The sequence below is a fragment of the Podarcis raffonei genome, chromosome 12 (assembly GCF_027172205.1).
Source record: "Podarcis raffonei isolate rPodRaf1 chromosome 12, rPodRaf1.pri, whole genome shotgun sequence".
Lineage (NCBI taxonomy): Eukaryota > Metazoa > Chordata > Lepidosauria > Squamata > Lacertidae > Podarcis > Podarcis raffonei.
In genome coordinates, this window is record NC_070613.1 from 25,510,130 (window position 1) to 25,527,248 (window position 17,119).

The following is a 17,119-nucleotide window of genomic DNA, read 5'->3' on the forward strand; positions in this document are numbered from 1 at the left end:
TCCCACCCCGCCCAGGCAGCGCGCAGAGCCGGCCTCCGAGGGGAGGGAGCCTCCTCGCTGGTTGGTGGCGCCTCCGCCTCCGCTTCCCGGCACGGGCGGCCCTTCAGGCCAACGAGAGAGCCGAGGCCGGCCTCGGGAGCTGCTGGTAGGCCCTGCTGGGCAGAGGCGGGAAACTGCGAGCGACAGCTAGCGCGATGGCCGACTCGCGGAAACACTGAGCGGCTCCCGTCCCCGGCGCCATGGGCCCCGCCACGTTGGGGTGAGCAGGAGGCGGCGGCGGCGGCAAGTCGGGCGCGAGGCGGCGGGTGGGGAGTCGGCTCGCGCGGCGGGAACGCACATTTCAAACGCCAACCGTCCCTCGGCGGGGGAGGGGGGAGGAGGAGGAGGCGGCGGCACGGAAAGGGGGCGCAGGGGAAGCGGGCGCTGGACACCAGGCGCTGCCCCCCAGGCGGGGAGGGGAAAAGGCCACACGAGGGGGAAAACCAGGGTGAGGTTTTTGGGGGGAGGCGGTTGGGACTACGGGGGGCGGCGGGGAGGCGGTAAGTCTCGGGGTCTCCGCCCACAACCTTTAAAGAGCTTTTCGCGTTGTTTCTTTTTAAAATGTGGTTTTAATTTCTGTGCGCTGCTCTTTTTGCCTCGCAGGTCGTAACCGTTAGAGGCGAGGAGGGTAAGATGTGACTTCCCAGGAAAATGAAACCAAGTGGTTTGAAGAGCAGCAGCAAAGGACAGCTCCCCTGTAAGTGCTAGGACTTTCCTTTAGTCCGCTAAGGAGTGTGCTTTAATATTATTATTATTATTAATAGTTTATTATTTATACCCCAGCCACTCTGGGTTGGTCCCAGCAGAATATTAAAAACACGATAAAACATGAAACATTAAAAACTTCCCTAAACAGGGATGTCTTCTAAAAGGCTTCAGCCCCCTCACAGATTCGTTCCAGAAAGGAGGTTCGGACAAAAAAATAGTTGTTTCTTCTCGCTGCCAACCCCTGCCCCATGCAATGCAAAAGAAAAGAAAAAAAGATGATAAAGCTCTTAGGCAGGAGATCTGCTCCCATTTTCTTTGGAAATCCAGAGAGGCAAAATTTTCTTAGAGGAGGAGGTTGATGAGATCTAGATAGCTTTTGTATTTTTATAATTTGGCGGGGAGTGGGGGGCTTAAACTATGCATGGGCCCCCTCCTAATTTCTGGGTCCAGCACTGATCCAAATCCTTGAATAGCCAGGCTGGCTTCCTGGTGAGATAACGGCCTAAGACTAAGTATTGGTAGTTTTAAGGTAACAAAGGAAATGGCTCTGTGCCAGAGGACAAATGGGTGGTTCCCCTTCCCTCAATTGGCTGGTAGCTAGAAAGACAAAGGCCAGAGTTGTGAATTGAGTTAGGTGAGCAAGTAGTTGGATAGGCTGGGAAGCCTGAGACTGAGCCATGCCTGATTTCTGCTTGAATCCAAGTGTTGTGGCTTTGGAAGAAGCAAGAACTTTCTGGAGTGTTAATACTGTGAACCCTTCCATTGTTGGCTCAGGTTGTATATATGTGTAAATAAACCAGATTGGGGTGGTGTACTACAGTATCTTAATGCGTTAGGTTTGATGTTACTTAACTTGTGTTTCACTTACTCCAAATGTGTGTGTAACTGCTTTGCACTGCAAACTGTTGTGGGCTTTTTGAGAATTATGCTAAACATTATGCTTATTGTTCAAAAAGGTAAGCAGCTAGTTTGCCTGTCATAGAGATTGGACTTTTTGTTCCTTGTACTGTACAGCTGGGGTATAAAAACTCATCCTGTAGCCAGTTTTTTTTTTAATGCTCTAATGAGGAACTTATTCAAAACTTTTGAAGGTTTGGGATCTGTAAGTGAAAGTAAAACTGACTGCATGTGTGTTTGTAAGAGTGTTGTCCTATATTTTAACTCTGATATGAAACACATCCACTTGAATCCAAATCTTATTTATTTCAGTGGGATGTGTTCTTGGCTTAGGGCTGCAATCCTAGTAAATTTACTTAGAAACATCTTTCTCTGAAATCGGTAAGATATGTTCATAAGTTGTTGACATCCATCTGTCTCGAGAAACAATGGAGTGCGCTTCTGGGGATTAAGTCAAACTACTGCTTTAGCAGCACCAAAGTGACCTCCCAGGGGCGAAAGCCTGAGCCGTTTGTACGGAGCTCCTGGGCTGCCCAGAATAACAAGACCCCTCTCATGACCTCATTCCGTGTCTAAGGAAAAGCAGAGCAATATGTTTGGCACTAACTGGGCCGCAGCAGTTGCCAGAAGTTGGCGTACAAGGTGCCATCCAACTGTCTTGTGGATTTTTGTTTGGTTTACTCCTTAGCCTTTTCTCCTCCCAAATATATGCCAGAAGGCAATGGAGGTTTAGGATCAGAGTTTTCCATCTCCCAGATGGACAAACCCCATCTACTCCATGCATAAGTAGACATATAAAATTAGAAGGTTCACTTGCAGTTGAGATCATTGTGCAACATTCACTTGTGAAGGATGTACGGCTTGTTCAGGTGCTCTCTCAAACACGAATATCTTGTTTAAGAGTAGCTCCTCCTGGACCAGATAGTATCATATATATTTGAACGCAGTATCTACATGTACTCGAGCCAGATGCGAGTAGCAGCAGATTGACTTCTGCATCTGAAGCTCTGTCGGCTCAGGCTGGTCAGGGTACAAGGTGGTGATGGGGTTTCTGTCTTTTTTTCCTTTTTTTTTTTTTTGCTGTAATAGCTTAGGGTCCAGCAGATCCATGGCTGGCCTTTCCCCAAAGCTTCTCATTTTGCGATCCTATAAATAATATTATGAAGAAGGAGGGGACTGTGCTGTTTATCTGACCTTGTGTGACGAGGAGAGGGATTGTATAGTCTTGACAAGTTCAAATATACTTTTATTTATTTGTTAGAAATATGGCTTTACTTACCCAGGATGATTTGCCCACAAACCCTTCTAAAACTCCTTAAAAAAACCCTTAGGTTATCAAATTTTCTTTTCTTTTTATTATAGGTGATATGCAAGGAAGAACAGAAAGAAGCAAACCTCCCCTGAAAAATGTGAAGAAAGATTCCACAAAATCAGATAAACTAAAATGCAAACCACTTACTGGGAAGGTGTTTTACCTTGATATTCCATCCAATGTCCTCTCTGAGAAAATAGCAAAAGATCTTAAAGAATTGGGAGGGGTAAGTCTGTTTCTGGTTTTTTTAATCTGAAAAATTAGGTCCTCTTGTAATAGGGGAGCCTTCAAAATCAGTCTATATGCCCAGAAGCTTCCCAAGCTTCCAGCCCTAATAATTAGTAATTGCCTCTTAAATGTATGTGTGTAGTCTCACCAACTATGTAATAATATAAATGAAGATTACACATAAAATGTGTGTGAATTGGGAACAATCAATGTATAAAGGAGTAGTCATATAACTATTGTTGGTTGCATAACAGACTGTTATGATGTTCATAATTTCTAAAGTCCTTAATTTACAAAGTGCTTTATAACCCTGGCTCATTTTTGCTTCAATATCATATTAAGTTGAGTCAGACCAAACTTCTCTACTTTCCTCCCAAGTCCTCATTTCTTTGTTCATACTTATCCATAGTTTCACCATTCACCCTGAAGATTAGGCATGAAGCCTTTTCCCTTTGATTGTTCTTTCCTCCTTTCCACCTCAAATTCAGTCTGTTGTTAGAAATACAACTCTCCTGTTCTGTTCCTTCACCTTTGTTTGTGCCCTGCTCATATCTCACCTGAATTACTGCAGACTTCTCTGGTCCTCTGATGCCTTGCCTTCATATTATAACATCAATATAGTGATCTACTACCAAAATCTGCACCTTTCATCGCTTTGAGCAGTTCACCCTCCACTTTAATCCTTTACTTACTGTCCTCACACCCTGTATAAGCTTCTCCTCATTTTTCAAACCTTTGTGGCCTTGCTCCTCCTTAACTTTGTATGTTTATTTCCCAACACATTATCTTTGTGTCCTTTGTTCAACTAGTTCTATAATCTATAATGTTTTTTCCTCCCTGCAGTGGCTCTGCCCTTTCCCCTTGCGGTCCCTTATACCCATATATATCTCTACCTCCCTTATTTCCTTTTGGTGTTTCAAAACCTGTATTTTCCAGGAAGCTTTTAAAACAAACTCTCTACCCCAGGCCCTATACCTTATTGTAATTAAGCTAAAGTACTGATAATAAAAATAATCACATACTCTTCCCTTACCTGCTAGTGCCTCCATTTCACCCCCTTCCTCTATCATTTCCGGTGTCTGTTTTAGATCATAATCCTCTTGCAACAGGAACCTGTTATACCTATTGTTTGTAAAACACCATGTACATGAATTGCACTAATAATAATAATAATAATAATAATAATAATAATAATAATAATTTATTGTAGCTATTATTATCTTCACAGTTCCCTGTCTGATAAATCATAGTTACCTGTTGATGTTGCTTGTATGAATCCCTGGAGTCTCTTTCAGAATAATAGTTTTAATTAAGTTCTGGGGCCAGTTTGGTACATTGGATACAGTGCTGGGTACCATTAGTTCCCCCTTCTCATAGTAAGCCAAGAAAGCTTGCAAGTGGCTGATTTATTTATCTCTGTGAAACACTCCTGAATCGAAACCCAGTTCTAGTTGATAAAATTCTATTAACTTTCATGTGCTTAATCATATGAATTAGTGGACTGGCCTTTTTCAGGTGTAAAAAACCTATTGTGATCATGCACCATCCTTTTGGCTGTGTCATTTCAGACACAACTTACAGCAGTGTGGATTGTGCTCTGGGGAAAGCACTCAGCTTTGTGTGAAGGGGGCATTGTATGTTAAACTGGTATGAAGTGCTTCATTGTTTTGTAAGGTTTATACTAAGTTCTGAAAGAATACTTTTTCATTTATGTATAGAGAGTGGAAGGATTCCTGAGCAAAGATATTAGCTATTTAATCTCTAATAAAAAGGAAGCAAAATTTGCTCAAACTCTTGGACAAATATCTCCAGTCCCGAGCCCAGACTCCGTATATAATGGTGGAAACAGTTCGCCTCATCCAAGCAGCAGAAGAGACAGGCATGAAGGAAGTTCATTCAAGCTAGTGGACACAGTAAGTCCCATTCCTGTCTCCTTCCCTGCAGATATATTTTTAAAAGTTATGCTGCAAGTCAAGTAGAGCTCATTCTTTACAATTTAATCTCTCTTCTTGCAAAACTAGCCAGGGTTTGCGGTTTGTGGCTAATGTTGCATCAAGCAAAGAATGGCTTGATGAAAATGATATAGATTATGGTACCATTAACCTGTTCTACTTTGTGTTAAGTCAAGAAGTAGTTTTTGAAATACGCAGCCATGAAGTCTGTTGCTTTACTTAAGTCTGTTTAATAATAATATAATATAATATAATATAATATAATATAATATAATATAAATTAATATAAATAGGAACGTTTCAGAAATTTTATCCAAAATATTTACATTAGTAATAATACACTGTCTTTTCAAACAGCTCATTACCCAAATAAACTGCAGAAAGAAATTTACAGATCAGCAGTAGTGGGCATATTTGTGCTGAGCCTTTTAATATTCATTACTTAAGAATGTTATATTAATGGCTCGACCTAGGTTTAGATGGATAGACCAAAAAATCCACAAACACAGAGGAGTATGTGATGTAGCCACTTATGTCATAGAATTGTGAAGTTGAAAGGTTTAAATCCCCTACCAGTTCTGAAAATTCAGTACTATAGCACCCCTTTCATGCAATTTTATTAACTGAGAAATCCTCTTTCTCATAAGATATATGAAGACAATATATAAATGCAATAAATATGCAACATAAAAGTGCAATCACATCAGTAACAGTACAGTCATACCTCGTGTTGCGTTAGGTTCATGTCGCGTCTTTTCGGCTTGCGATCGTGGTAAACCTGGAAGTGTATACTTCTGGGTTTTGCTGCATGCGCAGAAGCGTTCTGCGCACGTGTGCAGAAGCACTCTATCGCGCTCCGTGCTTGCGCAGAGGCACCGCTCTTGTTGCAGACTTTTTTGGGTGCAAACGGCACCCTGGAACGGATCGTGTCCGCAACTAGGGGTACCACTGTATCACATTTTTTAGAAACAGAATTGTAGAGTATGAAGGGACCTTTGAAGACCATCTAGTCCAACACCCTGCAATGCAGGAATATGCAAGTGGCCTGTATTGGAATCACACCTGTGGCCTTGGCATTATTAACACCATGCTCTAACCAGTGTGTGAGTGGGTTTTACAAATATTTAGAATCCTTGCAGAGTTATGCCTTAAACGTTTCATTATGCAAGACTACTAGTGATGAACACAAATGTTCTGTACTTTCTTTCTTATAAATAGGTACGCATGAGTAGAGGAAAATCTTTAGTTGAAAAAGCAATAAAAGAACAGGTATGTATCATTCAATAAGGTGACTCCATTCTGGCAGGAGTGGGATTCCTGGTAGCATCATTGCTGTTGCTTACCAAGGCAGGGCAGTGGTGAGGTCAGGGTTGCTTCAACGCAATAGCAGGAGTGCTGGATTGGCTTAGCTGGTGTGCCTGCATTGCCTTTACTTCTCTAGCACTCTGTCCTGGTTAAACAGCAGCCACTGCTGCTGGGAAGTCGGATCCACAGCTGCCCTGCACTGTCTGCTTCTATGTGTTTTCTTACCTGCAACTCTCTGAAATGTTTTCAAAAAATAAACCATTCTGACTGTAAAAGTTGTGAAATGGGTTTGTCAGTGATGCAACTTTTGTAATAGCCCTTTTGGCTAATTTTGCTTATGTAGCTTTATTGGGTCTTTGGTTTGGACAGTGTGAAAATGTGCATGCAACACTCCCAAGTGATGCTGGCATATTCATACACATGAATATAAAAATATTTTAGTTAATGGAAGTATAAATATGTGTCTTTCAGGAATTAATCCCCTCTGGTAGTATTTTGTCCAATGCCTTGAGTTGGGGAGTGAAAATACTTCATGTTGATGGTAAGTATTTTTCCAGGGAATTTTCAGTTGTTTTAGAATAAGATAATTTCAAATAATTTTGATAATCTTTTCTTCTTGATAATAGATATTAAGAAGTATATTGATCAGAAGAAAAAAGATATCTCTCTGATCAAGAAATCAAGCACCGAAATCAAATGTGCGGTAAGTCTACATCTTCCTAGTTCCAGAGAAAAATAATAACAGGTTGAATATCATAAAACAAATGCCTTATATATTTAAGGTATATCTTTAAAAATATATATTTTATGGGCTATAGACAAATTATTATCCTCAGCTAAGTAGCATAATGGTTTACTCATTTGTGCATTGTACCAGAAAAATTTGGGTGTCCACTTGGTTTTGGTATGATCATGGTCCAAGAGAGGAGGAGGGTGAGCACCTTATCCTGAAATGAGAGCAACGAATGGGCCTTTGTGGCGGAAGAAGAGGAGAAAACCTAGTCGCCCTTCTAAAGTCTGGTAGTATCTATAACCTGGAGAGACAGCTTTCCCTCCCCCAACTTTGCTAGCCTATTAGTGATCAACATTGGAGGTGGGGATCTGGAAATGCATAATGCAATCCTATGTACGTTTCTATTCAGATGTAAATCCCACTGAGTTCAGTGGAATTTACAGATTATAGGATTGCCAACTGATTTCTTCCATCTGTTGGAATACTATTTAACATGTGTGTTTGCCATGTTAATTTTATATACTATGTGAATATATCAGATGTTTTTACCAGTAGGCAAAATATCTGAACTATTTGATTAATTAAAAAGTTCACTAGAGTACTTTTTGTGATCTAAATATTATATTAGATGAGTTCTTTCTTTTTTTAAAAAAAATATTTATTGGAATAATTGAAAATAAGGAATTACAACTCAGTAGTACAAATTCCTCTTACCTTGTTTACATTTTTTTAGAAAACTAGAAGTTGTTAACAAACTAAATTTAGCATGCCCAAGGAACTGAATATTAGAGAACTATGTTTCTGCTGCTGTGTTCAAATGAACGGGTAGCAAGTGATGTGAAAAGCCCAGGAGAATCGCTGCTGATAAGGATAGACACTACTGGGCTAGTTAAGCAAATAGTATAATATATAAAGTAGCCAACTTGTTTCTGTATTGTTAAGGGGATCATTTAATTGCTGAATAGCTAGCTACAGGTAGGAAGAAGAGAGACTTGCTTTTTTCTTTTGCTTCTTTTTGAAAAAAATATGCAGGGAAGAGAATAACCTCGTTGCACACATTCCCCCTAGCTGTAGGCCTTTCTATGATCTGCTTGTGTCTTTTTACATCTCTTAGAACTACATACATAACTATAAAAGTAGACAAGATGTGACTTGTCTTAAAATACAGTTCATCAGTTTTGCCAATAAAATTTAAAACTATACTTCCCATTGACTGGTTGGTTGCTGGTCCACGGCTCTGGTCTCCTACATCACACAGTCAACTATAAAACGTGCACAATTGAATAAATCAAATGAATAAACTATAATAATAATTTCTTTTTAACAGGAAAAAGAGTCAGTTGATCAGAAAACAAAAAGTAAGTATTCAAGACATGAATAAGACTTGTTATTTATTTTACAAAAAATAAAAAATATTGATTGTTTAAAAAGAAAAATCTTGATCATTTATTCTAGGCAAGGTTATTAATTTATAGAATAGTATAATTTTCCATAAGCTATTTGTTACTTGTGTTAGAAATAGGAATGTTCGTATAATCTGGTAATAATAAAAATTTTTTACTACATTCTTTTGAACAGATAAACTGAAAAATCCTTTTCTGAAGGTTGAAGACAGAAGACGGTAAGTGTTATTTTCAGATGAATTAATATTCCATTCAACACATGTCCTCCAAACCATCTGCTTTCTTCTTGGAGGTTGATGACAACATTTGATGCAATGACAATATAATCTGCAGGAAAACAATGCAAAGCTCTAATATGCTGGAAGGATTTCAGTAAGACAATTCCTTTTGTGCTAGGTAATCTATCAGAGATAATAGAACAGTGAGGTGAAATAAATTTGCAGAGTTCTGTATGTAGTGGGGGGGGGTCATAAGAAGGTAGATTCTGACATACAGTTTATTGGTGGAATTGCTCTAGATACCATATCTGGCTATCAATTGGTTTCTTATAGTGCAATCTTAGGAGTTCAATAGGATTTACTCCCAGGTAACTGTATATAGGAATGCAGCCTTAATACCATGTTTGCAGTAGCATGGCATGTATTTAGACTACAGCCTCCACTTCCAGCAGCTTGTAATATTCACAGTAGCAAAATACCTTGGATTTATTAGTTTGTTTTTTTAATGAAAAGCACTGTTTCTTACTCCTTTTTTCTGTTAGATGTTTTAAAATCCAGGTATGTACACCTTCATACAAACTGGTACTTCGATCATTGTAATGTAACCAGCTCTTCAAAAACTTCAGCTTTGTCTCTTCTTCTCTAGTAGTTTGACCCAAAATCTGCATTATGCTAAGGAAGCACAAATTTGGTGGCCTTATCTGGCCACACTCCCATGGGTCAACTTTGACAAGTGGGCAGAACAACTCTCTTGCCAGTCAGCTGGCATCATTATGATACAAGATGATGGAGAAGTGGGCTGACTGTTGGGCACTTGACAACCCCTTCATGAAGCACTTTGCAAGCCCTGGGCAGTCAGTTCCTCAGGGACTGACACCATGCATTTCTCATAGTGAACTTTCTCTCTCTCGCAGCTAATCCAGTTGGAGAACTTAAGCCTGCTTTTCCTTGGCAGTGCACAATTGGGAGTGCATTTACAGCTGCATTTCTGCTTCCCTCACACCTGACATCATATTCAAGGGGAAATAATCTCCTGCGCCACTGGCTGGAAGTTCCCCACCCGTGGTGCAAAATTTATTTATATAGACGGAGAACAAAACGTTGCCAATTTTTCAATCAAAGTATTTATCAAACTGGGTTATTTTTCTACAGGGAGGTGGAGAATGGAGGGCACAGTAGGTGATTTATTGCAAAGCACAAACCTGAGTAAAAGAACAAGTGTATATGTGGCTTGAACCCTATAAAAGGGAGGTACAGAGTTTATATAGCAAAGAATAATAGAGTGTCAACATTGCTATAGCAGAGTGGCATACACCACAGATAACACACTGCAAGCAAGAACTACTGAAAAATAAGTTTTTAACTTATTAAAAATAAGTTTTAATATTTATTGCTTTTTTGTATGTTCAGTAAACCTGACTTATTTTTTTCTCATGTAGACGCTACAGACCCTTTTACTTGCAACTGTCCAGCTTTCCAGTTGTCAACTATTCCAATCCAAAACCTTACAGTCCATTTGAAACAGAAAAGAAGAATATAATTGCTCATAAGCAAATTGAGAATAAACAAAGGTAATTGAAGAGGAATGTGCCAAAATTTGGTAAAGGGCTAAAGAGGATGGAAGCAAGGTTGGATTTTTACACAGAATTCAAGACCAGTTTATAAGCTATATTCGGTTAATCTAATCACACACATTATTGTGCCTACTAGTTAGTTAGTGAGCCCCCATCACCATTAGACAAGCTGCTTTGATTTAATGGATTTTTAAAAGCTCAGTTTATATGTTAGAAGTTAGACACTGCTAGTTTAGTCTGGATTCTGGTTATCACAGCGAAAGAGTGGATGCATGAGTCATTTATACTTATTTTCTGCTCAGATATCCAGATATGCTAAAGTGGTGAAAAGAAGTTTATAAATTTTATAAATAAAGAAAAACTACCCTGAGAAAAACTATACTGTTAATTTTGTTTGGGACTGAAGAGCCCATGTATGGAGGACAGGAAGCTTGACATGAAGCTGAGCAGAAAGGAAGCAAACCAGGGGGTAGTGAGGCCAAAGAAAATATGGTGGCTGAAGAAAGGGTGCAGAATATGCAGAAATCTCTGAGAACAGGTGGTTGAGGGAAGGAGCTTGAGCCAAAGGGCAGGGGAAACACAGCTGAAGAAAAGAAGATATGGGCAGGAGAAAAATCACTTTAGCTAGAATCAGAAAGAGGATGTGTGCTCTTTTGCAAAGGAGGCTCAACAGGAATGGAAAGATTGGGAGGTTGTGTTTTCTTACAAGTAGCTAGCTGGGTCATGTCTTCCAGACATTGTATAATGCGGGGTCAGGGGAGAGACTTTCCAGTGCTAAATGTTTAGCCACTGAGTATCCATGTCTCTCTGTTAAGTTCCACAGGGTTGGTAAATAGTTCAACAGTACATTAAAATCTTTAAATCATGACGTTCTAGGGCCATATTTATGCAGCTGGTTACTTTGAATCAAAATGCTGCAAGTAATATTGTGCTATCATAGTTGGATTGAAAGTCCTAGTTCCTATGAAAAAAAGTTATTGTGAATCCCTGAGTTGTGCTCTTGATGATCTTGCTTATTCTCTTATAGAATATATGAGTAAGATAATTTTTTTCTTTTTCATGAACAGAAATCCAGCAAATAATGACAAAGGGAAGGGCCCAGTTCAGCTTCCTGCAAAACATAAAAAGAGAAAAGGGTACTGTGAATGTTGTCTGAAGAAGTATGATGACCTTCAAATAGTAAGCATATATTAACTAAATAATTGTGGCTTATTTACTTGTGATGGATATACCTAAATTACTTCCAGATATTGGAGGAGATATATTTTTTATGAAACCTTTTTGTCTAGAACAGTATTCCTATGTATTTGACCCATTCACAGAAATAGTTTAAAGAGCTGATATAAAGGTTGTAATGACATAGGTTCTTTCTCATTTTTGGTGAAAGTGAATTCCTTCAATATTGTATGAGACATAGCTTACATTTTGGAAGTGACTAAATCACCAGGTATTAAATCTCCTGTAAAGTAATGTTAAATAAGTTGTACCTCCCATGGGTAGGTTAGTCAATATCATTGCTACTCTTGCTAAATTAAGCATAGGAGCTTCAACAGGGCTGTGCGTGTGTATATTATATATTCTTATAATTGTTTTGGAATCAGTGAGTGCTGTTCTCTTCTAAGGGAAGATTATTATTTTTTTAGACAGGTTATATTAAGATTAGACCCTCCCCAAGGTGCATCAGTTAAACTTAGTACCATCATCTTTTTATTTTTATGCTGCCTTTCCATATTTAAAACCATACTCAAGGCAGTTTAAAACATGAAAGGATTTACATAATCACAAACATAACAAAAGTAGTCATAAATAAAACACATCACAATGTATACAATCAAACAGCAAATCCCACATACATAATAAAAAGGTCTAAAAATAGAAAATTAATATTGATGACAGCAACAAAACTCTCCAATAAAAACATCTAAACAACATCCCAATCCAAGAGTCTGTTCAGCAGCCTCAGCTTTGGTAGCTGGAGTCAATCAGGGCCCTGCCGTCCCAGGTGGAAAAAGGCTGGCAAAGCAGAGAGCTGGTCTTCCAGGACTCACAGCCAAGATGTAGCTTTTGTCTCTCTGTGGGTATTTATGACATAGACAGCAGCAAATGCAATTAGGCAATATGTGATTTGGCTATAGAGCGAGGTTTCAAGGAAAGCTGTTTGATTTTTAGCAGCTTTGGCTGCCAATGCCCTACAGGTGGATGGGTAGTACAGTTGGATATATTAGAGCAAGAATAGCCAGCATCCTATACAGTGGTATCTCGGGTTACATACGCTTCAGGTTACAAACTCCGCTAACCCAGAAATAGTACCTCGGGTTAAGAACTTTGCTTCAGGATAAGAACAGAAATCATGCTCCGGCGGCATGGCAGCAGCAGGAGGCCCCATTAGCTAAAGGTTAAGAACAGACCTCCTGAACGAATTAAGTACTTAACCTGAGGTACCACTGTATTCTTGAGGAGCACACTTTTATCCAGATAGTGAAAGGTCTGCAGACAGGGACTGGTATCTTCCATAATGAGGTTGGAACGGCCTGTAGATAAGGACTTCCTAGTAATGGAGCACAAGCAACCACGCATATCACAGTAAATAAAAATATGTAAGCTTAGCTTACATGTTACATTTATCTTTTATACTATTAATGTTTGAAGTCTGTTTCTTACAACTTGAAAACAATTTTGTAGGGTCATCAGGTGTCAGAAAAGGATAATTGTAGATTGTGGTTGCATTTAAACAGTCATAATAAACCAATAAATGTTTAATAAGCCAAGCCTTTTGCATAGTTTACTATCCTGGCTTATTCCAAAACTGGTAACCATAGTTTCCTGGTTCAGATAAAAAGGAAAGCTATGGTTAATTAGAGTATTCTTGGTTTGATTACTTGTGCCTCAAAAGTGCTCTCTGTATGCAAGGGAAGATGCTCACACATATTTTGGTTTATTAAGTCAAGATATAATCTGAACTGGGTCTTTATGGTGGTTTTAAAACTTCATTCTTGTAAAAAGAATCAATCATTTATATGTAAATATTTTCTTTAGGAATGCTGTTGATACATTTTTTCCCCTAATTTCAGCATGTTGAAAGTGAGCAACACCAGAACTTTGCTCAAAGTTCTCACTATCAAGTTGTGGATGACATTATTTCCAAGTTTTCTTGTAACTTTGTAGAGTTGAGTACACCAAAAATTAAAAGGTAAACAATTTTATAACTTCTTATAGTCAAATAATTTTTATTTTCAGCTAACTTTTCAAAAATAAATGTTGGTTATTTTGTGTACCTTCCTCTCCCCTGCCATGATTGTTCCACTTCAGAGGTTCCCTCACAAGTCACTACGCTTTCAGAGCTGATTTAGAAAACTAATATGGGTCTTGACCATTTTGACGGATCCAGTTTTGAAGTGATCAGCAATACAGTAATGACTTTATTTGGTGAAGCTTTCACACTGACTTCAGCTAACCCACTATCTTTTGGCCCCAAAGAGTGAAACAGCCTTTCCGATGCTATTGTGTAAAGTAGCTTCTACAGGCACCACAAAAGAATGTGTGTTCATCTCTTTTGAAGGCTCTGTCTATAAAGAACAGGGCTTGGTAGAACCATAAGCAGAATTTTTCATCTACAGATGACGTGCTTTCTGACAATTAGGCAGTACTACATACAGGACTGGTGGAAGATCTGGATTACTGATACAATAATAGGTATAAGAATTGCTATATACTATATAGCCTGTTTCTGCAGTTTCCAAAAACTATGCTGACAGCTCATCAGGTCATCTCTCTTACTTGCAAGGAATCTAGCTGTATCCTTGGCACTTTTAAAGCTATCTTTAAATCCTTGTCTCTTGCATAAGATGCTTGACAAATATGATGGTCTCCAAGTGCTGTGAGAATGAATGCACTGAGAGAAATTTTCTAGCAGTCAGAGGGAAAGTAAAATAAGATGGGATAAACTGGCATATAACATGTATATATATAAAATGTAGACTGCAACAAGGAAAAATTAACAGATATGTCTGCCCCTCTCTTACTCTCTGCCATCCTCTCAATGGCATCTCCCTGATCTGCCTCCTCCTGGCTTCCATGACTGCCACTTCCTTTTGAACTTGGAAGGCTCCAAAAATGGAGACGGCAAAGACTGCTTTGACTCTTCTTAATAATGGGAAGGCAAACACCAGAATCCACCTTTGCACTTGCTTCTTCTGGGCTCTAAGGTCCAAAAGAAATAGCTATGTCAAATACATTCTTCTCCTTAGCTTCATGCTTTGCTGCTCAGTGAATTCTCAACTCCTCTTAGCCCTCTTCAGGCATTCTAAACAAGTAAAGTGGATTAATTTTCTAGTTCTGCCTGGTCTAGATTCCTGCCCCTGCATTGCTGTTCCAGTCACTGCCTACAAGTTAGAGGGTGAGCATCTGAAGCGCCAAGCCTCCTGTGCTCATGAAGGTTTCCTATGCATTTTAGAACCTTGATTTCCCAGGGTTCTAAAATGCATAAGGGATCTCAACAAGTACTCTGTTTTAGACCGTCACCTGCCAACTTGTAGATGACCAGAATGGCAGCACAGTGGAGTGGATGGGTGACACTAACACACGTGTCCCCATTTCTACCTTCCCCATCCCATTTTTCCAACTTCTATTTAGAATGCCTAAATAAGGCTACTGTCTTTGGCTTAAGGAGCCCAGGGGGAGGCAGAAGTAGAGATTCCAATGATAGGTTCTCTCTCCTCACACACACCCCCACACCCCCCCCGCGATGCTTTGAAGGATCAGTAGGCAAAAGAGAGGCAGAGCTATGCATATAGCTTGACAGTGGCCACCGAGACAAGAATGCCACTGCCATTGTTAAATACAGAATAGGATTTGGCAGATTATATGTGCATCTTGACTTCTCCTTATAGACCAAGAGTGTGTGTACCAAATAGTTTGTCACTTTGATGGTCTCTAAGCATAATGGTTCCTTTCCTTGGGTGCCCAAATTTGTGCCAGATTGTAAACCTCATGTAACCATTTCACAATGGCCCATGTTATTTATGATTTACTACTAGTAAGTAATTTTCATGTCTTCTTTGAAAATTCTTTTTGCATTTTGACATGTGTAACTTCCTTGATTTTAGGAGGAAGTGTAGTGTTGGGCAATTTGCTCCTCTCATCGGAACAAAAACAGAAGAGCTGAAAGAGCGGTTGAAGAGGCAAGACAGTTCACTGAGGTGGTATTCTAGGAAAAGCATTACAACACAGGCACTGAATGAAGGTTCTCAACACCTGGAAATGTATCCTAAATCTGCACACAAAAATTCTACCTCTGAATCTTCATGTTCTGTTTATTCCTATCACACCATCTGTTCTTCAGAAGCATCAAGAAAAGTCAGTGGCAACACTGAAAGTGGTAAAATGCCCAAAGCTTCAAATTTATCAGAGATTGCTTTATCAACCAACTTGGTACATCTTCCTCCCCAGAAAGAAAGTAAACAATGCATGAAAAACTTGCCCGAAATTTATGAACACTATGAGCCTATTTCAAGACAGAATTTACAAGGATTATCAACAAATTTAAACTCTCTACATACTCGGATTCCAGGCTCTGAATTTAGTGAAAGGCAAAACATATCAAAGCCAAAACGAAAATTGAACCATACGGTTCTCCTGCCAGCAAAATGTCTGAAGAAGGTAGACACTCGTTCGGCAATTGACCTTAGGGTGGAGAGCAGCTGTTTTCCGAGAGAACTCACGGTCCTTCTAGAGCCAGAAAAGCCATTGCTTAGTCCTCCCTCAAACAAAGAGCCTAATGAGTTGACGGACATTAATATACAAAGCTCACCAATAAAACTCAGCAGAAAAGCCATGCATTCCATAGGAAGAAATAAAAACGGAAATCAGAAACAAAAAATGGAGTTATGTTTACATCAGCCTGATGAACTACCTGTTCCAGAAGAAACAAAAAATGTACAAAGCTCATCAGCACAAGCACTGTTGCAGTTATTTCAGACCAGCGAAGCAAATTCTGATTTTGGGGGTTTCTCAAGCATACAAGAGAACAAAGATTCAAATTTAATGAAAGACACATGGGAAGACCAGCATACAGATGCTTTGTGGTCTTTGTTTTCTACCTCTGCCTCTTCGTCACCATTTATTGGATTTTAATGCTGCTTTCTTTAAAACGATGAGTTTTGAATAAATGTGGAAACTGAAAGATGATATTTGTGGAAAATTTTTGGTTTCTATAATAAACTATATAGTGATGATTCTTGCATTAAACCCTTATGTTCATATTATTACAAGCTGTGTACGTATATAAAAAGGCATGGGGTGGGTGACTCTGTAACACATGCTTGCCTTTCTAAAGGAGTTTACACTTGGAAGTGTTGGCCAGTCTTTATTATTTAAAAAGTTAAAGGTACCCCTGCCCATACGGGCCAGTCGTGACTGACTCGGGGGTTGCGCGCCCATCTCGCTTAAGAGGCCGGGGGCCAGCGCTGTCCGGAGACACTTCCAGGTCACGTGGCCAGTGTGACGAAGCTGCTCTGGCGAGCCTGCACCAGCACAGCACACGGAAATGCCGTTTACCTTCCCGCTATAAAGCAGTACCTATTTATCTACTTGCACTTAAGAGTGCTTTCGAACTGCTAGGTGGGCAGGAGCTGGGACCAAATGACGGGAGCTCACCCCGCTGCGGGGATTCAAACCGCCGACCATACGATCGGCAAGTCCTAGGTGCTGAGGTTTTACCCACAGCGCCACCCGCGTCCAATTATTTAGAAA

General features: G+C 39.6%; 1 protein-coding gene across 4 annotated transcripts; it reads left to right on the forward strand.

The window, feature by feature from the left end:
* The first annotated feature begins 107 nt into the window (after window positions 1–107).
* DBF4 (DBF4 zinc finger) lies at window positions 108–16,550 on the forward strand. Of its 4 annotated transcripts, none has more exons than XM_053410507.1 (13): window positions 108–282; window positions 643–736; window positions 3,007–3,182; window positions 4,903–5,097; window positions 6,355–6,405; window positions 6,913–6,982; window positions 7,068–7,144; window positions 8,502–8,532; window positions 8,753–8,795; window positions 10,235–10,366; window positions 11,437–11,548; window positions 13,441–13,559; window positions 15,475–16,550. In XM_053410507.1, exons 2-13 carry the CDS (start codon window positions 691–693, stop codon window positions 16,499–16,501), a joined length of 2,079 nt encoding a protein of 692 aa, XP_053266482.1. In that variant the 5' UTR covers window positions 108–282; window positions 643–690; the 3' UTR covers window positions 16,502–16,550. The 4 variants fall into 4 exon arrangements, with proteins under 4 accessions (XP_053266482.1, XP_053266483.1, XP_053266479.1 ...); XM_053410504.1 differs by having other exon boundaries at window positions 116–259; XM_053410505.1 differs by lacking the exon at window positions 108–282 and adding an exon at window positions 367–487.
* The last annotated feature ends 569 nt before the right edge of the window (window positions 16,551–17,119 follow it).